This window comes from Cetorhinus maximus, chromosome 24, assembly GCF_964194155.1.
Source record: "Cetorhinus maximus chromosome 24, sCetMax3.hap1.1, whole genome shotgun sequence".
NCBI lineage: Eukaryota > Metazoa > Chordata > Chondrichthyes > Lamniformes > Cetorhinidae > Cetorhinus > Cetorhinus maximus.
This window is the reverse complement of record NC_135902.1, coordinates 22,179,152-22,203,386: the sequence shown is the minus strand read 5'-3', so window position 1 is coordinate 22,203,386 and position 24,235 is coordinate 22,179,152. Positions and strand designations below refer to the sequence as shown.

Sequence of the window (24,235 nt, the reverse complement as noted above, 5' to 3'; positions counted from 1 at the left end):
GCCTGTAATGGACCCACATTTGTCTTAGCCAAACACTTCCTTTTTACATACCTATAGAAGCTTTTACAGTCCGTTTTTATGTATTTTGCTAGTTTACATTCATATTCTATTTTCCCTTTCTTCATCAATTTCTTGGTCCTCATGTGCTGTATTCTAAAATGCTCCCGTTCTTCAGGCTTACTACTATTGCTGGCAACTTTATAGGCCTTTTCTTTTAACATTCTACAATCCTTAACTTCCTTTGTTAGCCATGGTTGACTGACTTTTTCTGGGTTTTTGTGCCTTGAAGGAATGTATAGTTGCTGTGAACTATGTAATAATTCTTTAAAGACTATCCACTTGTGGTAATCTGAGGTGTAATACACCTTTAAGAGAATGTGAGCAGATTGACCACATGACTGTAAGACCCAATAGCTGTGTAGCGTGGGCTACCATGTTAGAGTTAGTCTAGAGTAGAGTCTGGTTGGAGAAGCACACATCATGTTAGTGCTCTGTTGTCTGTGTAAATAAATAGTATGTGCTTTATTTCATATTGGTCTCTGCGTCTGCAGTATATTGTAATCAACTCATCTGCCGACAGATAAGCGTGCAACTGGTTCGCGAGCAAAATGACCCCATAGTAAAAGATAACAACTGGCGACGAGGCAAAACGCAACCACTCGACGACACCAAGGAAGCCGCGAAAACTCAGCTGTAGTGAATCAGCCATGCCTGCAGGCTGATTGTAAGTACATTACAATTGTAAGCCCTCACCATAGTCGTCGAAGTTATCACCCTCCAGTATGCCACAATTTGGCTGCATCGAACCGTTTGATCAGACCACCGATGACTGGTCACATTATATTGAATGCCTCGCGTTATTCTTTTTGTCCAACGACATATCGGGGGAGGAGAAGAGGCGGGCGATTCACTTATCGACATGTGGCAGTAAAACATACGGCCTAATTTGTAGTCTAATGGCACCCAACGCCCCAGATTCCAAGAGCTTTGATGAGTTGAATCTTGTGAAAAGCTACTTTCAGCCGAAACCCTTGGCAACTACGCAGCGTTTTAAATTTAATTAGCGGTGTCGCGCCCCTGGAGAGACACTCATTTGCTATGTAGCAGCCTTAAAACAACTGACAGAGCACTGAGAGCTCGGGACGTCGATTAATGACATGTTAGGAGACCGATTAGGGTGTGGGATTAATGACAACCTTTCAAAAAACGGTTGTCAGAAACAAATTTAGACTTCAGCAAGGCACTGGAGTTGACACTCGCAATGGAGAACGCAGTCAGGGTTCAGAATCAATCAAGGGAGCACAAAATGGCGCCATCCTTCATGTCAGGAGGAAGGCACTGGATAGAAATGGTGAGGAAGCGCTGGGCTCCGCGGAAAGGCAGGATACAGCTGCCATTAACAGACCAGCAAAAAGCAATGGTTTAATGGATAACAACCACACTAATAATAGAATTAGAACCAGACAGCCTGCAAATGAATGACAATTTAAAAGAACAGAGTGTTTCTACTGCCATCGCAATGGGCATATTATGTGACATTGTAAAGAAAGATTGAGGCAAAATTTCAAACAAAAAGGCAGAAGTTGCAAAATTTATATAATGGAGGAACCCAAGAAACAGAGTCAGATATTTACTCGCTACACAACTTAAAAATGGGTAAAACAGAGCCAATTTATGTGACAGTAGAAATCAACAGAAAACTCCTTCGAATGGAGTTGGCTACAGGCACATCCACAACAGTCATAGGGGAATACACGTTTAAGTATCTGAATGGAGGAGGCCAGTCACTAAAGGTGGAAAACTCAGATGCTAGACTAAAGACACATACTGGTGAAAACATATGAGTAAAGGGTCATATGCAAGGTGCCAGTACAATATGGAAGCTGGTCTGCTAACCTACCCCTAATAGTGGTAGCAGGGGAGGGTCCAACTCTACTTGGTAGGAACTGGCTTAAGGAAATAAAGTTGGAGTGGACTGAGATTTTTCAACTCAGAATGAAAGATCTGCAAGAATTATTACAGAAATACGCCCCTGTGTTCAGGGAAGAGCTCGGGAAGATTCAGGGACTCCAAGCTAAAATCCATGTGGATCCTGGAGCAACCCCCCAGATTTTTGAAGGCGAGGCCAGTCCCCTATCCATTACGAGAAAAAGTGGAAATTGAATTGGGCAGGCTGGAAAGGTTGGGAGTCTTACAACCTGTACAATTTACCGAATGGGCAGCACCCCTAGTTTCAGTACTGGAGCCTGACCAGAGTGTGCAAATATATGGGGACTACAAGTTTACCGTTAACAAAGTGGCCAGACTTGATAGGCACCCTATACCGAAAATTGAAGAATTGTACTCCAAGCTGGCAGGGGGAACCACATATATGAAACTCGACATGAGCCACGCTTACCAGCAAGTCGAGCTAGAAAAAGCCTCTTGGGATTTTGAGACTATCAACACACATAGAGGGTTATACCAGTATACCAGGTTATCCTTTGGAGTCTCATCGACTTGTGCCATTTTCCAACGGACTATGGAAAATTTGCTCCAAGGTCTACCCTGTGTGGTGGTTTATCTCGATGTTGTCCTAGTAACAGGACTAACTGATGAAGAACACCTGGCTAACTTGGAAGAGATATTGAAGCATTTCTCATAAGCTGGAGTACGTTTGAAAAGGGAAAAATGTATCTTCCAAGTGATTTACCTGGGTCATAGGGTCGACTTGAAGGGCCATCACCCAGTAGAAGACAAGATGAGAGGTATTCGTGAGGCGCCAGACCCGAAAAATGTCACAGGACTCGGGCCCTTCTTGGGAATGGTTAACTACTACGGTCATACACTCCCAAATTTGTCAACAGTACTGGCTCCATTATACGGATTATTCAAGGAAAATCACAGGTGGACTTGGCAAGCCCCACAACAACAGGCTTTTACAGCAGTAAAGCAGTTACTACATTCATCGGCCCTGTTGGTACATTTCAACCCAAAGAAAGAATTGATTTTAACCTGCAATGCACCCCCTTATGGAGTAGGGGCAGTACTCGTCCACCAGATGGCTCCAAACGGCCCATTGGCTACATCTCAAGAACACTCAGTGTAGCAGAACGAAGATACTCCCAAATAGAGAAAGAAGGCTTATCCATTGTATTTGGCATTAAGAAATTCCACCAGTACATCCATGGTCGTCACTCTACCATCGTATCCGATCACAAGCCACTACTAGGCTTGTTTGGGGAAGATAAGGCAATACCCCCAATCCAAAGGTGGGCGCTGATTCTAGCTGCTTACAAATATACTTTTACCCACCGGCTGGGAAGCCAGATTGCCAACGCCCACGCGCTGACCCGATTACCTCTAAAGGACTGCAGTGTGAACATCCCCATCCCTCAAGAACTTGTCTGGTGGATTTTCTGGGATTCATCACCAGTGAATGCCAAATAGATCAGAGAATGGGCAGACCGCAATCCAGTTTTGTCTCACGTTAGGGAACAAGTCTTGCAGGGATGGTCTAATGAGCCAAAGTCGGACGTAATGAAGCCCTATTTTAACAGTAGGTACAAGCTCACCTGCCAGGATGGCATCTTACATGGGGAACGAGAATCATTGTGCCTCCCAGCGAAAGACAACCATTGTTAATAGAATTGCATAGCGCTCACCCCAGCATTTCCAGAATGAAAATGCTACTTATGGTGGCCAGGGATGGACACTGAAATCGAAAACATGGTCAAGAGCTGCATGCAGTGCCAACAGGTGCAGAAATTGCCTCCTTCTGCTCCACTGCATCCTTGGGAATGGCCAGGAAGGCCATGGGTCCGCCTCCACAATGACTATGTGGGACCTTTTTGGGGCACAATGTTCCTCTTATTTATTGACTCCCACTCCAAATGGACGGATGTATATGAGGTGAGATCACCCACATCTGCCGCCTCCATAGACAGATTGCATCAGAGTTTTACGATACACGGTTTACCAGAGATAATAGTGTCTGATAATGGAACGGCATTCACTAGTGAGGAATTCCAAAGATTTACAAGTCTCAATGGCGTAACACATGTCAAGACCTTGCCATACTACCATTTGTCGAATGGGTTGGCTGAAAGGGCAGTTCAGACCTTCAAGGCCGGAATGAAAAAACTAGAGGAGGACTCTATAGCAACAAAGTTATCATGTTTCCTGCTCAGCTATAGGACTACCCCACAAATTGGTATTTCCCCCGCAGAGTTATCAATGAAGAGACATCTTAGGACACATTTGAGCCTCATAAGGCCAAATTTATGGGGGAGGGTAAAGAGAAGTCAGGAGGCCCAGAAAAATGAACATGATTGCCACAGTCGTGAAAGAAACTTCACTGTAGGAGAAGCAGTTTTTACAAAGCACATTGGAGATGGGCCCAAATGGCTATCAGGTGAAGTCAGTGCAATGACAGGACCCCTGTCCTACCATGTTTTGGTTGAAGGTTGGATAATCAGCAGACATGTAGATCACCTCAGGAAAAGAGGAACAGATCCACGAGAGAAGGTACGCCAAATGTTCTCCTTGGAGTCGACACCACAGGTAGAAGGAACTCCTCTTGCTTTGGAAGTACCTGTAGAACCCGTTGAGGCTGAGAGAGTCAAAGGGGCAAACTTACAGGTTCCTACTGGAGAGCCTAGTGGACAGATAACTCCTGAGAGGAAGGCCTCAGATAAACCATCCGAAGTTGTAGAACTACGGTGGTTGACACATTTGAAGAAGCCTCCTGAGAGACTGAATTCGTAAGTAGTTCATATATGTAAATAGTTAATATATTATAAAATGTGCTTTCAAGTAAAGGGGGAGGGATGTGGTAATCTGAGGTGTAATACACCTTTAAGAGAATGTGAGCAAATTGAACACATGAGAACACGTAAGACCCAATAGCTGTGTAGCACGGGCTACCATGTTAATGTTAGTCTGGAGTAAGGTCAGGTTGGAGAAGCACACATCATGTTAGTGCTCTGTTGTCTGTGTAAATAAATAGCATGTACTTCATTTCATATTGGTCTCTGCGTCTGCAGTATATTGTAATCGACTGACCTGCCAACAGATAAGCGTGCAACTGGTTCCTGAGCAAAGCAACCCCTTGGTAAAAGATAACACCATCATACCTTTTAATGTATTTTCCCAATCCACCTCAGCCAATTTGCCCCTCATATCGTCATAATTTACTTTGTTCAAATTTATCACCCTGCGTTCAGATTGATCTACTTTCAAACATAATGTAAAATTCCATCATATTATGGTCACTCATCCCTTAAGGTTCTTTTACAGCAAGGTTATTAAATAGCTCTTTCTCGTCTCACGGGATGGAGCGTACTGCAATGCCTCTCCTGAACTGTCAAGGCATCTGAACCTCATTTTCAATAGGCCTGGTCGATGATGGCCTTGGTGCTCCCATGGCTATCATTGTATCTCGTATCAGTGCCTGTTCTGGGTGTCCTCACTAGCATTATGAGCCATCTTTTCAATGGGTAACCCTTATCATCTAGAAGCCATCCATCCAGGGCATCAGGGCTGATGAACAGCTCTGGCACCTGAGAGTTTTGCAGAATGAAGGAGTCATGACTGCTGCTTGGGTACCTGGCGCATACCTGCTTGATCCGTCGATGATGATCACGGACCTGCTGAACGTTCAATGAGTGGAAGGCCTTCCTATCAAAAAGGTGCAGGGCTGTCCAGCAGGAGCCTTTATGGCGACGTGAATACGGTCAATGGCTCCCCATCCCTGCAATTGCTGCAAACCTTCGGCTCTTTCGGGTTGACTCTGGTTGTCCAATGTAAAAGAGATATAATTCCCTGCCCTTTGAAACATAGCATCAGTGAAGACCTCGATGCAATGGTGAGCAGCAGGCTGCGTAATGCCACTGAGGTCTCCATAGGCTGCCTGAAAGGACCCTGTTGTGAAGAAGTTGAGCACAACAGTGACCTTCAGAGCTACAGGCATCAGGTGACCCCCAACACAGTTGGATGAAATCTCCTCTGCCAGCATGTCAGAGAGGCATGTGACTGTGGCTGTTGAGAGCCTGAGCCACCTCTTGCATTAGACAGAATCGTCCGTGCCCACTGGTGTCAGGCGCATTTGGTGGTGTGATTGGACAATATGACAAGAAGGCCAAAAATTGGTTTCACAACGTCCAGAAACCAGTTTGTGATTGTCCGCTCAGTCCCCTGATGGCGGGTCATGTTCACTGCCATCTGACGTTGGGAACCTCATTGTAATACACCAGCATATCATTATAAGGCCAGCCCGCCGGAATCATCCACCCCACTGGATCGTCCGCTGACATCGGCGGGAAAACATGCCGGTGCAGAACACGCCTTGATAACTGAGACATGCAGAAGTTGGGATTTACCTCCAGGGCCTTGCTCACAGGGCGGACATCCAAGGAGCAGTTGATGCTGGAGCTTGACAGCAATGGCACTGGAGAAACGTCCATGGCATGCTGGGTGGATTCTTATGGACATGGCTCTGCTGCGAAGCAGCTCATGGGAGTTGTAAAGTCACCGTTGATGCTCACAATGGATGATGGTTGAGGAGGTGGGAGAGGAAGAGATGTCAGGATGGTGAGGTTGGTGGGGAGTGGAATGAAGGCGTTGGGGGGGTGGGGTGAGCTTGGGGGAGGGAGGGATTATGGGGGGAAGAGGGGGTAATGGGGGAGAAGATGGCAACTGGGGAGGTAGGTGTAAGGTGGGTGTGTAAGGGAAGGGGTTCGGAGGGAGGAAGCACTGTGGATAGGGGAGGGAGTCCAGGGGGAAGAACGAGTGCGGAGAGGGGAGGGAGTAAGGGTGGAGGAAGGAGTCAGGAAGGGGGGAAGGACTAAGGGTGGTGGAAGAGGGAAGGGTGTCTGAGGAAGTCAGGAAGGGATTAAGATGGGGGGAGTCTGGGGGGAGGGGGAAGGATTCCAGGAGGAGGAGGAGTTTTTCTGGAGGGGGGAAGAAGTTCTAGGGGCCAAGGTGTCTGGAGGGTCGAAGGGGTTCCAGGGGGAATGGGTCCGGGGGCATGGTGGGGAGGTTCCAGAGGTGGGGGGGATGGGGTCCCGGCATAGGGAAGGGGTACGGTGGGGCAGGAAGGGATTCTGGGAGAGAAGGGGTCCAGAGACGGGAAGGGATTCCGAGGGAAAGCAGTCCGGGGGTGTGATGTCCAGGTGAATGTGCAAGGGAGGGGCATGATGGGTCCATGACTGCCTCCTGGGGAGTGTGATAATTGGGTGTGCGGAGATGCAGGTCGGCTCAGATGGACAACTGAAAGTTAACCCCAGCAGGCAGCATTCAAAATACTCAGGGCATTGAGGTGAGGGTGAAGGATCCGTGTGCGTGGGAGAGTGCTTGGACAAGACTCCGAAAGGCCCTGCCACACACACCTCTCCCTCCAGAATCACTCGTTGGCTGGCTGCTTCCTCTGCGGTGACAGAGGACGAGGTTGAGGGGCTCACAGGCAAAGGGGACTCGGAAGGAGAGTACCATCTCTGAGATTCCTGAGTGAATGACCCAGGGGGTGTCCAGCTGCTGTTCCCCCTCCCTTCAGATGCCCGGGGGCCCCGGCCTGACTCCTTGAGAGGAAGGAGCACTGGAGGGATGTCGAGGTGCCCTGTTTCCCTCTCGCTTTGCCACTGCAGGAGCTCACCCATGGCTCCCGTGATGACGTGCAGGTCTGCACACACCTCCGCGTTCTGCTGGACCAGGGTCTCCATGGCATCCACCACCCTCCCCGTGTGGCGCTACTTCATCAGACAGCAGGCGGACGCACTCCTCTGACTCATGTGCCTCTCTGTTGAGAGCCTCCAACAGCTCTGTGTGATGTTCCCCTGCCTTCTGCTGACTTTCCAGGATGAGTTGGAAGGCCAAATCCAGAGGCTCGTCATCTGACTCAGACCTCACAGATGCCTCTTCCCCAGCAGTCCCCTGAGTGCCTGGGAGCTCGGCTGAACCTGTCTCCTGCTGTGGACATGTGTCCGTGCGGTGACCACCAGATTGTGAACTTGAGCCTGCTCTAGATCTAGGTCCCACCGAGGTGTGTATCTCTGTGCTGGTAGAGGGTGTGGGTAAACGCTGTGACAGGTCTTCCAGGCTGCTTATTTCCAACTCTTCAATGGAGGAGGTGTCCTATTGGCTGGAGGTGAGGACCTGGATGGAGCTGAGGGGCTGGCTAACTGAAGGTGTCGGTCTCTTGGCAAAGCTCCCTGTGAACCAAAGTAGAGATACTTAGTGCATAGCAGCAGAGTCAAAAGCAGGGGAGAGAGAGCACTCACAGTTGCATTGAGAGAGGGATGATATGGTGCAGGATCCTCAGGTGGGTGTTCACAGCCGACCTCACCGTCACCGCAGGCACGGTCCATGTCCTCACCAGTTAGCGCGATGATGCCCTTCTCAAAGTGAGTGAGGAGCCTAATGCGGGCCACTCCACCCCAGATCAGGGACTTCTCCCTGCTGATGTGAGCAGGCTTCTCCTGCATGAAAACAGATGGAGAGAGTGTGAGCAGGACATATGGCACTGCATAGAATGTTTGTGTGGTGAGCGGAGCCATGGACGGGATGAGGGTGTGAGCTCCAGAGGATATGAGCCTGATGGAGATGTGAGGGTGTGTGTGAGATTTAATGGTGGTGTTCCTTGAGGTGTGAGGTCCTTGTGGATGTGTGATGGGTTTGTGAGTGTGTGAGTTGAGGATGATGAGAAGAGTGGCTTACGCTGGTAGAACAAATGAGACCATTCATCCTGTAGCGGCACTGGGTTCCTATCCTCTTTTGCAGGCCATTGGCGCTGACCACTACTGCCACGGCCTTCCTTACTGGATTGGTGATGCCGCTGCCCTTCCTGCGGCCAGAGTTGGGGTAAAGGACACATGGCGGACCTCCATGGCGTCCAAAAGGCATTTGAGGGACACGTCACTAAACCCGGGGGCTGCAGTCTTTTTGCCTTTCGGGGCCATCCTGTCTTCCGTGTAGCAGTCGTGGGCTGGAAGCCCTGAGAGATGTGTGCACGGCTGGACTTTAAATATGGCGCCCAGCGAGATGAAGCAGTGAGGTGGTGGGCAAATGAGAGCCCGCCTGCCATGGAAACATCGTGTTTCCCGGGAATGCATAATGTCGGGTTTGGGATGATACAGCGTAAAAAGCCGCCGCTGCGGCCGGCGGGTAAAATATTGTTTTACCCGCCGTTATTATGCTTAGTGCGAATCTGGGACGATTCCGCCTGTTGTGCTTCGGACATCTGCAGATAGATCAGTCTCTGCCTATATACTCGAGGGACTGCGTAAGTCCTTCTGCACCTCTGTTGGGAGTTCATGATGGCTTCATCATCCCCTGGGGCTGGCACAGCTCTGGCACCACCACTGCATTCTGGACCTCTGGATGTGTCCTTCTTCCTCTCACTCTCCTCCTCTCCTTCTCACACAGAGACCACAGTCCCCATCACAAAAACAAAAATACCTGGAAAAACTCAGCAGGTCTGGCAGCATCTGCGGAGAGGAACACAGTTAACGTTTCGAGTCCAAATGACCCTTCAACAGAACTAAGTAAAATGTTTGGCCTAGTTTAAAGGCTACGGTAATGGACAAGGTCTAAATGGACCTCTCAGCAGGAGGAATAAGGCCTCTAATTAAGATACATTTTAAATGGAAACTCTGCTTTTTGCTTGAAACACTTCTAGAAGTGACAGATCTCTGAACTGCTAAGGTGAAATTCAGGAGTCAGCTGAATCCTTTAAACCCACCCTAACTGCCTAATAAAAAAAATGGGAAACCCACCTAGTGTGAAACACACACACAATTGCAGACACTACATATTATTCAGGTCAAATGCCTCAGTAATGAGCTTAAATACCCACTTTAATGAAATTTGAATAATGCGGGCAGGTTCCGAATTTTTAGCCCCGCCCACCAGCTGTATTATTCGCAACTGGTGTATTGACGTCAGGACTGCAACCTGACATCATGCCTGATAATACATCGGTGCTGGCATGGAACACTTCCATTTTCAGAGCGTATCATTCAGCCCAGAGTGTAGTAGTACTTGCTTTATTTAATTTTTGTACAGTAAAAGTTTTGTTTAAAACATTTCAGTTAGCAACTGGGAGTTTGAATTTCTTTTTAAAAGTTAATGGTCTCCTTTGAGATCAGAACAATATACCCTGTTCTCTTTATATCGACACTGTTCACTGACTATATATCCTGTGCACTGAATAGCAATTAAGAACAGGAAATCTGTTGATTTTTCCCTTTGTTGAGACTCTGCTGCCACCACGTCTGCTGTGATCAGCTTGATCAGTCTAGACCAATAATGAAACCTGGGACCTTCTGGTCTGTATAATTCTAAACCATTTGTGATGTCTACATATAGGTCCACTGGGAGAGGCCAAATCAAGCAGGCAAGAAGTAGCACAATGCCTACCCTTTGTGCAGCCGGTAGACAGCAGCAGGTAGGAGGCAGAATATGGGGAGCAGAGGGTAAGGTGCAGGGGGAAGGGTATGGGGAGCAGGGGGTAGGAGGCAGGGTCAGGGGGGCAGGGGGTAGGGGGAAGGGTATGGGGAGCAGGGGGTAGAAGGCAGGGTATGAGGAGCAGGGATCAGGGGAAATGGTATGGAGAACAGAGAGCAGGGGCAGAAAGTAACGAGCAGGGAGTGGAGGCAAAGAAGTGGAGGCAGGGAGAGCGGATCAGGAAGTATAGGGAGTGAGGAGCCAGGAGCAGGGAATAGGGAACAACAGTGGGGAGCAGGAAGTGGGAGCAATGATCGAGGAGCAGGGAATGCACAACAGGTGGCAGTGCCACCATTGATCCTCTATTCAACAGACATGTCAGTGGACAAGGCCCAAACCATGTGACTACTTTATTGTAGGCAATTGGCACAATGTCTCACCTCTGCCATTCCATGGGTCAGGGAGTGGCTTGGAGTAAAGTGGAGTCTGTTGGGAAGTAATTCACTTTTATTTACCAATGACGCATTGACAACAATGACTGAACAAAGTTCAACTGCAGTAAATCCTGCTTTCTCTTTTTCTGCGTGGACTTTGGTACAATAAGGCATTGTGTTCAGTGTCTTATAGCTAGAGACACTCCGTCTATGCTTAAGCACAGTACAGAGGGGAGGAACTCCCCCTCCACCCCAGCAAAGCTGAACAGAATCTGCATTAAGATAGTTGATAAGGAGAAAGCAGGTATTTGAGATCTGAATGCTGATGCTGGGGATGATTGGTTTGGGACTGGAGTTAGTGGGTGTGGGAAGCTGAGATGGAGGCTGTCCTACCCCTTCTGGATTCTGTCCAAAAGCAGTTCAGTGTGTTACGATTGTTTATTGCTGACTTTGAAACAACAGAGCAGGAGTTTTGACAAAGAGAAGAGTTTCACTATGCCCAGACTGTGTTCAGAAATGCATTGAACCTATTTGGAGTAAGTATGCTGGAGTCTCTCATTTGGATTGTTGGTAATTGCCACAGTAAAGTGTTGAGAGAGTGAGTCTAGGGTGGTTCAAAGAAGATGGGCAAAAGGTTTAAACTGGGTGAAGGGGGGAAGGGGATGGTGTGGGCTTGATCTGGTTATATACAGGTTGGAGAGAGCAATGAGGTAAATGCACTCATACAGAACAAAAGGATCCCAGGCTTGCCCTAGACGAGTGAAATGGTCTCAGTTGGGGACCAGTAGAGTACAATTGCTTTCTCAGCTAAGGAGGATGCAAATCAAGCCAGGATACCATTCCCAAAGGCTAAACCACTCATGTTGCAGGGAGGGGCATTTGTCAGGACAAGGTGATGGTCTCCATAGTGGAAGACCTCTTTGACACACACAGCTCACATTTACATTTGAAGAATGGATGAGGCATTGAAGTGCAATCAGATAGAGCCCTCAAGAAGGAGGCGTGGGGTTGAAGTTGGGGATGAACAAGTAGATCGGAAATCGTGAATGTTAGCTGGATGGATGTGTGACAACGAGAGACTCATTTTTGTTCTTTCTGTTCTCAGCTGCTCAAGGCACCGTGGAATCGGAGGGTATTTTCCAATACCAAGGGACAAGGAACAGCAGTGGGAATGGTGAGTCCTGTGCAGTCTGCCTTCTTACTCAGTAGTTGTGGGGTGTTTAATTGTTCCAACAATGATACTGGGTGTTTAAAACCACAGTATTGCACAGGTCACCTCCCTGGATTAAAGTGCCTCCTTTGTACCTGTTCTGCTGGAGAACATTGGGCATTGTGGAATGGCTATGACTGGAAATGAGCCATGCAGATCGAGTTTTATTTTTAAAGAGTGTGATTGATTGAAATTTACTTCAACTAGTGGCCTTCTCCATTCAAAAAATTGACAATTTTATTATTCATGTACAAAGCAATAGGGGAAGCAATCATTAAGAGCAAAATAAGGCCACAGCTGGTCAACAGCTAGGATTGCCAAGGCTACCAAAAAATATAAAACATACAATTCTAGATGAGGATGGCCAGAGAGACCCTAATGTCTCCCATTGTAATATCACTTGTTTCTTAAACGAATCTAGCCTTTTTGTCTCCATTACCCCATCAGAGAGTTTATTCCACACATTGATCACTCCAGCATCAATTTTAACTCTAATCTGCTCGGAGAGAATCTAACATCAGTAAAGGATAAAATCAGATCAGGTGTAAATCAGGTGTCTAACCCAAACCAAAGCCAGAATTAGATGAGTGCAAAATCTTGGAGAGTGTGAGACTGAAGGAGATTACAGTGATAGGGAGGGGCGAGGCCTGGAACCAGGATTTGGGGTGGGGGGGGGTGGATTTGAAAACAAGGGTGAGAATTTTAAAATCGAGGCTTTGCTGGACAGAAAGCCAATGTAGGCCAGTGAACACGGGTGACGGGAGAACAGGACTTAGTGTAAGTTTAGATACGAGCAGCCGAGTTTTTGATGCGCTCAAGATCACAGCAAAAGAGAAGGGTTGTTACTGTTAGAGAACCAAAACCAATATAAAAAGGGCCCAGCCAGTATCAGAGACCTGGAATGAAGGGAGGTGAAATGGAGCATTCAGAGTAGTCTTCTTAGCACAGCATGAGCGCATTTACCTGCCAGCCCTCCTTCAGATGGAATCACTTTGAGTCTCAGACCAACTACTGATCAAATACTGACAGATATAACTACAGTATCTGGAAGCCTGTACATACACTGTGGGGAAAGATTTCACTGCAACCCATGCATAACACAATCTTCTCATCCACTCCCCTACATTGCTCTTTTTCGGATCGTTTTGGAAATCCCCTGGGCAGAAAGCATTGCCCAGGTAGAGCAGACAAGGAAGGACTGCATGCCCATAAGAGTCTGACCAAATCCTTTTCCATTTGAACTGGAAAATGACAGGTTCCACTATGGTGTGCAGTCCTCACCATCCCTGGTTTCCTTCTGTGTCCTCTCAAATTAGGCTTTAAGTCCAGGTGATGACAACAACAACTTGCTTTAGATAGCACCTTTAATGTACAATATTCCAAGGTGCTTCATGGGAGCGTTATCAAACAAAAATTGGCACCGAGGCACAAAAGGAGATATTAGGACATTGGATCACACATTACATAAGATATACAGTACAGAAACAGGCCATTCAGCCCAACCAGTCTGTCTTGGTGTTTATGCTCCATTCGAGCCTCCTCCCATCTTTTCTCATTCAAATCTGCCATCATAACCATTTATCTCTTCTGTGCCATATGCTTGTCTAGTTTCCCATTAAATGCATCTATAAGTACAGGTGATTAAAAATTTGATCAAAGAGTTAAATTTTAAGGAGAAAGGGGAGAAAGACAAAGAGATTTAGGGGGGCAGTGTCAGAGCTTAGGGGCTAGACAGCAGAAAACTATGCTGCCAATGGTGGAGTGAAGGAAATTGGCTTTGCACAAAAGTCCAGAATTGGAGGAATGCACTCAGAAGGCTGTAAGAGGTTTGAGACATAGGGAGGGGCATATGAAGGTAAAGATCTTCCCAGAAATGTGATCTGTCAGGCAATCATTCCAATGTATACTCTGCATTCATTACAAGAAACAAACTAGATGATTTAGAGGCTGGGAGCAAGCTCCAGTGATGATACAGAACAGGTGGCAGATACAAATGAAGGATAAGAGATATCAGGAAAAGGAAATCAGCCACGCTTTTTAAAAATTCATACATGGGATGTGGGCTTTGCTGGCTGGGCCAGCATTTATTGCCCTTTCCTAGTTGTCCTTGAGAAGGTGGCGGTGAGCTGCCACCTTGAACTGCTACAGTCCATGTGGCGTAAGTATACCCACAGTGCTGTTAGGAAGGGAATTCCAGGATTTTGACCCAGCAACAGTGAAGGAATGGCGATATATTTCCAAGTCAGGATGGTGAGTGTCATGGAGGGGAACTTCCAGGTGATGGTGTTCCCATCTATCTGCTACTCTTGTCCTCCTAGTTGGTTGTGGGTTTGGAAGGTGCTGTCGAAGGAGCCATGGTGAATTCCCGCAGTGCATCTTGCAGATGGTACACACTGCTGCAACTGTGTGTCAGTGGTGAAAGTGGAAAACAAAAGGCGATGTCAATGGCAATAAAAACATGGCTTTAGAGTCAGCAACATGGAAAGAAGATAAGTTTGGCAACTTGGATAGTTTTATAACGTCAAATGGTGGAAGTATTGCAGAAATTTTAGAGCATAGAAATTGCAGAATGTGCATTGAAAATAGCCGTGAAAAACCACCAGGCTATGGTGGAACATTTACATAAAATTACATCACACTGGCAGCACAAAAAAAGACATGTTTACCCAACCGGTCTGTGCCGGTGGTGTTTGTGCTCCACAGGAGCCTCCTATCCTATTTCATCCAACCTATCAATATATCCTTCTATTCCTTTCTCCCTCATATACTTATGTAGCTTCCCTTTATATGCATCAATGGTGTATATGATCACCATAGACACATAGAAACTAGGAGCAGAAGTAGGTCATTCGGCCCTTCGAGCCTGCTCTGCCATTTAATATGATCATGGCTGATTCTCTATCTCAATGCCATATTACTGCTTTCTCTCCATACCCCTTGATGCTCCTAATATCCAAAAACGTATCAATTTCTTTCTTGAATATACTTAGTGACCTGGACTCCACAGCCTTCTGTGGTAGAGAATTCCACAGGTTGACCAGCCTCTGAGTGAAGAAATTCCTCCTCATCTCAGTCCTAAATGGCCTGCCCTGTATCCTAAGACTGTGGCCCCTAGTTCTAGACTCCCCAGCCAGGGGAAACACCCTCCCTGCATCTAGTCTGTCTAGCCCTTTTAGAATTTTATACGTTTCAATCAGATCCTCTCTCATTCTTCTAAACTCTGGTGAATACAGGCCCAGTCAAACCAATGTCTCCTCATTCGACAATCCTGTCATCCCCGGTATCAGCCTATTGAACCTTCGCTGCACTCTCTCTATGGCAAGTATTTACTTTCTTAGGTAGGGAGACCAAAACTGCAAGCAATACTCCAGGTGTGGTCTCACCAAGTCATTTATATATTTTGTGAGTAGCTGGGGCCTGAGCACTGATCCCTGTGGTACATCACTGGTTACCGCCTGCCACCCGGAAAAAGACCCACTTCCCACTCTCTGTTTCCGGTCTGTCAAACAATTCTCAATCGATGCCAGTACATTACCCCCAATCCCATGTGCTTTAATTTTGCTCACCAGCCTCTTATGCGGGACCTTATCAAAAGCCTTCTTGAAATTCAAACACATGACATCCACTGGTTCACTCTTACCTATTCGACTAGTTACATCCTCAAAAAACTCCAGTAGATTAGTTAAGCATGATTTCCCTTTCACAGAATCACAGTGCAGAAGAGGCCCTTTGGCCCATCGAGTCTGCACCACCACGTGAGAAACACCTGACCTACCTACCTAATCCCATTTACCAGCACTTGGCCCATAGCCTTGAATGTTATGATGTGCCAAGAGCTCATCCAGGTACTTTTTAAAGGACATGAGGCAACCCGCCTCCACCACCCTCCCGGGCAGTGCATTCCAGTCCGTCACCACCCTCTGGGTAAAAAAGTTTTTCCTCACATCCCCCCTAAACCTCCTGCCCCTCACCTTAAACTTATGCCCCCTTGTGACTCACCCTTCAACTAAGGGGAACAGCTGCTCCCTATCCACCCTGTCCATGCCCCTCATAATCTTGTACACCTCGATCAGATCGCCCCTCAGTCTTCTCTGCTCCAACGAAAACAACCCAAGTCTATCCAACCTCTCTTCATAACTTAAATGTTTCATCCCATGCAACATCCTGGTAAATCTCTTCTGCACCCTCTCCAGTGCAATCACATCCTTCCTATAATGTGGCGACCAGAACTGCACACGGTACTCCAGCTGTGGCCTCACCAAGGTTCTATACAACTCCAACTGGACCTCCCTACTTTTGTAATTTGTGCCTTGATTGATAAAGGCAAGTGTCCTATATGTCCTTTTCACCACCCCACTAACATGCCCCTCTGCCTTCAGAGATCTATGGACACACATGCCAAGGTCCCTTTGTTCCTCAGAACTTCCTAGTGCCATGCCACTGATTGAATACTTCCTTGTCAAATTACTCCTTCCAAAGTGTATCACCTCACACTTTTCAGGGTTAAATTCCATCTGCCACTTATTTGCCCATTTGACCATCCCGTCTATATCTTCCTGTAGCCCAAGACACTCAACCTGACTGTTAACCACCCGGCTAATCTAGGGTTTCATAAACCCATGCTGATTTTGTCTAATCCCATTAACGCTTTCCAAGTGTTCTGTTACCATGTCTTTTATAATAGACTCTAGCACTTTCCCCCCTACAGATGTTAGGCTAACTGGTCTGTAATTCTCTGTTTTTTCTCTCCCTCCTTTTTTAAATAGTGGGGTTATATATGCCACCCTCCAATCTGTAGGAACTGCTCCACACACTATAGAATTTTGGAAGATGACCACCAATGCATCCAATATTTCCAGGGCCACTTACTTTAATACTCTAGGATGTGGATTATCAGGCACTACGGATGAAGATTATCAGGCCCTGGGGATTTTTCAGCCTTTAGCCTATTAATTTCTCTAGCACCATTCTTTTTTACTAATACTGATTTTCTTCAACTCCTCTCTCTCCCTAGACCCTTGGCTCCCTAATATTTCTGGGAAATTATTTGAGTCCTCTTTTGTGAAGACAGAACCAAAATATGTGTTCAATTCTCCTGCCATTTCTTTGTTCCCCATTATAACTTCCCCCATTTCTGACTGGAAGGGACCTCTGTTTGTCTTAGCTAATCTTTTTCTCTTCACATATTTATAGAAGCTTTTACTGTCAGTTTTTATGTTCCTTGCAAGTTTACTCTCATACTCCATTTTCCCCTTCTTGATCAATCTTTTTGTCCACTTTTGCTGAATTCTAAACTGCTCCCAATTCTCAGGCTTGCTGCTTTTTCTGGCAATTTTATATGTCCTCTTTGGATCTAATACTATCCCTAATTTCTTTTGCAAGCCGCGGTTGAACCACCTTTCCTGTTCTGTTTTTGCGCCAGACAGGAATGAATAATTGTTGTAATTCATGCATACGTTCCTTAAATATTAGCCATTGCCTTTCCACTGTCAACCCTTTTATTAAGGTTCCCCAATCGATCATTGCCAACTCGCACCTCATACCCTCGTAGTTCCCTTTATTTAGATTCAGGACCCTAGTTTTGGATTCAACTTCTTCACTCTCCATCCTAATGAACAATTCTATCGTTTTATGGTCACTCTTCCTCAAGAGACCCCGCACAACAAGATTGTTAATTAATCCTTTCTCATTGCACAGTACCCAGTCTAGGGTAGCCTGCTCTCTAGTTGGCTCCTCAACGTATTGGTCTAAAAAAACCATCGTGTACACACTCCAGGAATTCCTCCTCCACAGTATTATTGCTAGTTTGGTTTGTCCAATCTATATGTAGATTAAAGTCACCCATGATTACAGCTGTACCCTTATTGCATGCGTCTCTAATTTCCTGCTTAATGCCTTCCCTTATATCTCCATTACTGTTTAGACAACCTCCACCAACATTTTCTGCCCCTTGCTGTTTCTTATCTCCACCCAAACAGATTCCACATCGTGATTTTCCGAGCTAATATCCTTCCTCACTATTGGATTGATTTCCTCCTTTTCTAACAGTGCTACCCCACCTCCTTTCCCTATTTGTCTGTCCTTCCTAAATATTGAGTACTCCTGGATGTTCAGTTCCCATCCTTGGTCACCCTGCAGCCATGTCTCCATAATTGCAACTGATAACCGTTTATATCTATTTGCGCTGCTAATTCATCTACTTTATCGCAAATACTCTGCGCATTAAAATACAATGCCTTTAGCCTTGTCTTTTTAACCTTGTTAATCATCTTAGCTTTATTTTGCACTATGACCCCATTTGTTTTTCATCCTTGTTTTTTCTGCCTTCAACTTTTGCTTCCTAATTTTCTGTCTTTCATTTCTATCCTTGTTTCCCCCGCTCTGTCTCCCTGCTCAGGTTCCCATCCCCCTGCCATTCTCGTCTACAACAGCATTGTATTGATGTGAAAACTGGAGCCTGAATGCAGCGGAAAAGGCTGAGGGGTTTAAACACTGCAACTCATAATTATTTGGACAAAAAGGATTTAATGAAAGGATCCTGGAACTGGGACAAGGACAAGAGAGGTGTTGGAGCTAATTATGCAAAAATAAGATCTGTGGGCACATTATTGGAGAGTCGGAGGAAAGCTGTGGGGTTGTTAGTGTACAAAAAGTGCTGATGGTGGTAAAAGGTCAGGAGTAGAATGGGGCTAGATCAGGTGACAGACTGAGCAGTTACAGAATGCATCTGCTATTCCCTTTGGTCCCAAGAAGGAAACTCTTTCGAGTTATCAACAGTCACAGATTGCAACTCTTTCGAGTACAATCACAGTTCTTGGTTTCCGGGAGTGGGACATGAACCCACAACCTTCTGATTCAAAGGCAAGAGTGCTATGAACTGAGCCACAGCTGACACCTCTGTCCCAAGAAGGAAGTGGAACGATTGTGGGAATAGCATTCAATAAAAAGTGTGTTACCTATTATGCAAACAACCTGGATTGGGTTTATTGGTCCATAACCTTGATTTGTTTCAGAGTGATTGTTAATAGTGTTGGCAGTGATTAATTGAAGCGTTTTCTCTCTGCTTTGCATTGAGAACAACTGTTGTCTTGGAGCTTCCTTCCCCTCACTTCGGTTTGCACAGAAAATTGGCTGAGCTTCAATATTTTTTGGAGTTTCAAAATAAATGCAAATGCCTTCTAGATCATTGCGCCTTCTGGGCATGTTGCCTGATTAACCTGGATGTCATGCCTGATATGGTTTGAGCTGGACAGTTGGCACTGTTAACAGTCACTCTGTAGGATACCAGCATGTAGAGGCAAATGATATTATTGAACTTGACCAGGCAGCCAAACCTGGATAGCAGTATCCAGAGCTTTGGTTTGCTGATTGAGTCAAAGGGCTTAGACAGGTCAACACCGAGTACAGATGTTTGTTCCATTTCCACTGCTCCTGTCATGGTAAAAAAATTGTGTTGACAATATTTCACTTCACATGAAACCTAAACCAAGTCTCCAATAGGGTATTGTCATATTTGTTAACACTCTGTTCAGGAGCAATCCTGACAGAATTTCACTTGCAATCATCAGGAAGATCATGGTTTTAAATTCTGTTTTTTGTTTTTCGTTCTGGATGGTTACAATGGTTATGAAAACTGAGCCACAGCTTGGTCCCACCATATAGAAATGAGGAAAACACTGAGTCAATAGAAGAGAGAGCACAGCACTTTTATACGTCTCTGCCTGGGCTCTATTTGGAGCGTAACTGCCAGTGATTTGCCTGATTACGGCTCTGACAGGTTGCCCACAAAGTCAACTCAGCCATTGAACACCTTTTCTGAAGTCAACGAGCTGCCCTTAATACCATTCGATTGAGCGGTGATATTGGACTGTCCTCTTTTATGACTTCATTTTAGAAGTTTACTATGTCCCTGAAACCCATCAGCCATTGCATCATTTGAGTTACAATGTGTTTCTCTAGGCTATTTTTAATGTCAGGGATTGTAACAGAACATGAGAAAAGTCAGACCAGAGTAAAATTTCTTGGGCTCATCAAAGCTGCAACTCTGGGACCCTAACTCCAGTTCTTCCATCAAGCTATTTGGAATAAAATATTACCACTTTTCCTGGCAGATTATTCCAAATATTCCTTACTCTTTGTCCTTCCTAATATCTAATATATAGGTAAAAGGAATGTGGTGGATATTTTATATGTGAACTTCAGAAGATGTTAGATGAAGTTCCAAAACAGAAACTTGTTGTGAAAATTAAGGCCTATTATGCTAAAGGAAGTTCCTGGATGGAGAGATGGTGAGAGGAGGCAGAGAGCAAAGTATAGGTGTAAATGGATGTTTTCAGATTGGCAGAGTGTGAATAGAGGTGTGCCTGTGTATCTGTACAGGGAGCTCTTTTATTTTTCATTTATTTAAGTAGCTTCGACATAGGTGCAGGAGACTGTTGCCACAGGAATTTGTAGGAGGAGAGATACAGGTTAGCAGAATGGGCAGGTAGGCAGCAGATACAATTCACAGCCGAGAAATATCAAGTGGTACGTTCTGGGATTTAAAAAAAAAAAGTGGAGTATATACCCTAAACTTGTTGAACAAATTAAAGCACATGGTATTACAGGGAACAGAGCTGCATTGATGGAAAGATGACTCAGAGGAAGAGAGCACAGAGTAGTATTTTTTTCAGATTGTCAGGATGAAGTTATGGGTGTGTCCTTTGACCTGAACCAGGATTTCTTTATTTATTTATAATCCATTTATAAAAAGGATTCAAACACAAGGAGAATGATATTGAAGCTTTTCTTATCAAATTAGGCATGTTCCAAACTATGGAAGAATGTAGCCGATTTCAGGAGGACAAAAACAGATTGGTGACGTGGGTAGGTAGCTGGGAGATAAAGTTTAATGCAGAGAATGAGAGGTTGTACAATTTTTGGGAACAAAAAACAGAACAAAAGAAAGAAAAGAAAGTGTTTGCTAAATGGTGAACTTCTTAACAGAGACAAACAGAGAGACAGAGATACAAAGAGACTCAGCAAGAGTTGGGAATAATGGTAGATAAACAGAAATAAAGATTTTAAAAATAAAGTAGGAGGCAGGCAGAGAAACAATGATGATTTTCCTTGTATCTGTGAGCAATGTAATGTGAGGTTGGCTATTTGATATATCAGGGTCAGTTTTACAAGGCTCTCACTGTGGAGCATGGATTTGGAAATCAGCCGTGCCATGTAGGTCAGTACATTGGTCAGATAAATGGGATTGCCAGGAGTTGGGCAGGTTGACAGTGCCTCATGCTGTCATTGAATGAGGCTCCACAGTGGTAGTCTCACTTTGCAAAACTTACCCTATAAAACTTTCCGGTAAGTTCTCAGTAACGATGCTGATTTGCCATTATCAACGGTTAATAAAGATGCAGTTTGTCATGCCATCTCCATAATGCTGGTGAAAATCCTGAAATCAAGTGTAATTAAAAAGAGAATTTTACTGATTCAGTCACCATTAACCATTGGTGTTAACTGTCAGCGCAATCTCAATCGGTAATTAATAGATCCAAATATAATATCATCCTCCCTGTATTAGCCATCTCTCATGTACGTCCCCAATACACACACATACGCATGCACACCCCCAATATACACACACATGCACGCACACCCGCAATATACACACACATGTGCACACATCCCCAATATACCACACACATGCGCACACACCCCAATATACACACACATGCATACACACTCCAATATATACACACACACCCCAATATACACACACACACACACACACACCCCCCCCCCAATATACGCACACACAACCCCAATACAAATGCGCACACACATGCACCCCCCCAATATATATACACACGCACACACACACTCTCCAATGTACACCCACACACTCCAATGTACACACACACTCCAATGTATATACACACACCCCCCCCCAATGTACACACATACATGCACATCCCCCCGATATACACACATACATGCACACACCCCAATATTCACACACGCACACACACACCCCAGTATACACACATGCACGCACACACCCCAGTATACACACACGCACGCACACACTCCAATATACACACACACCCCAATACACATACACAGATGCACACACCCCCAATATACATACATACACACACACCCCCAATATACACACACACGTGCGCACACCTCCGATATACACATACACACTCCAATACACACACACCCCCAATATAGACATACACATACATGCACGCGCATGCACAAACCCCCAATATACACACACACATGCACAAACTCCCAATATACACGGGCACAAATGCCCAATATACACACATGCGCACACAGCCCGAATATACACACACATGCACACCCCCCAATATGCACACACACACCCCAATACACATACACACACTCCAATATACACACGCACAGCCCCAATATACACACAATCCCCCCCAATATACATACACACAAATGCACACACCCCCAATATACATACACACACACACACCCCCAATACACACACACACACACCTACACACACACACCCCAATACACCCACACACATGCACCCCAACACACACACACCCCCAACACACACATGAAACCCAACACATACATGCAGCCCAACACACCCCAGCACACACACGCACACACCAACGTGTACAAACCAACACACACACAGACCAACACACATGCCCCATGCAAACGCACTGCAACACACACCCACATACACACATGCACCCCAATACATGCCCACACACATGCATCACAACACATACCCACACACAATATCCACACACATACATGCACACACCTCAATATACACACATACACGCACACACACCCAATATATGCACAGACGCCCAATACATACATACATACACACACTTGTGCGCACACACCCCCAATATACACACATACACGCACACACGTCAAAAATACAGACACACACTGCACACACCTCCGAGACATACATACACACACGCACACACCCCCAATATGCACACACACGCTCCAATATACACACGCACCACAACACACCCACACACACATGCACCCCAACACACCCCAGCACATACACACACCAACGTGTACACACCAACACACACACAGACCAACACACACGCGCACCATACAAACGCACTGCAACACACACCCACATGCGCCCCAACACACGCCCACACACATGCATCGCAACACATACCCACACACAATATGTACATACATACATGCACACACCCCAATGTACACACACACACACACCCCCAATATACACGCTCATTCCCAATGTACACACTTACACGCACACCCCCCGAATATACACACATGCACACACCCACAATATACACACACACACGCACCCACAATATACACACATACACGCACACACGTCAAAAATACAGACACACACTGCAAACACCTCTGAGACATACATACACACACGCACACACCCCCAATATGCACTCACACACTCCAACACACACACGCACCGCAACACACACCTGCACACATGCACCCCAAGACACCCACACACATGCACCCCAACACACACACACACCAACATGTACACACCAACACACACACAGACCAACACACACCTGCCCCATACAAACGCACTGCAACACACACTCACATGCACCCCAACACCCGCCCACACACATGCATCGCAACACATACCCACACACAATATGTACAAACATACATGCACACACCCCAATGTACACATACACGCACACACCCCTAATACACACACACACACATCCACCCCCAATATACACGTACATCCCCAATGTACACACATACACACACACCCCCCGAATATACACACATGCACACACCCACAATATACACACCCGCACATACCCACAATATACACACACACACGCCCAATATACAGACACACACTGCACACACCTCCAATATACACACACCCCCCCAATATACACATACATGCACACACTCACCAATATACACACATCCACAATACACACATGCACACACCCACAATACACACACACACATATGCCCAATATTCAGACAGACACTGCACACACCTCCAATATACACCCCCCCAATATATACGCGCACACACAGTTGCACCCCCCCCCCCACAATATACATACGCACATGCGCACACACCCCCAATATACATACACACATGCGCACACACACTCCAATACAC

At 45.9% G+C, this 24,235-nt stretch overlaps 1 protein-coding gene across 1 annotated transcript in view; it reads left to right on the top strand.

Moving 5' to 3' along the window:
- myo15b (myosin XVB) overlaps nucleotides 1-24,235 on the top strand; it is a 461,255-nt gene that overhangs the window by 216,844 nt on the left and 220,176 nt on the right. Inside the window, exons 25-26 of the mRNA XM_078529125.1 lie at nucleotides 581-696; nucleotides 5,821-5,953. Of these exons, the coding sequence (XP_078385251.1) occupies nucleotides 581-696; nucleotides 5,821-5,953 (249 nt within the window). The remainder of the gene's footprint in view (nucleotides 1-580; nucleotides 697-5,820; nucleotides 5,954-24,235) is intronic.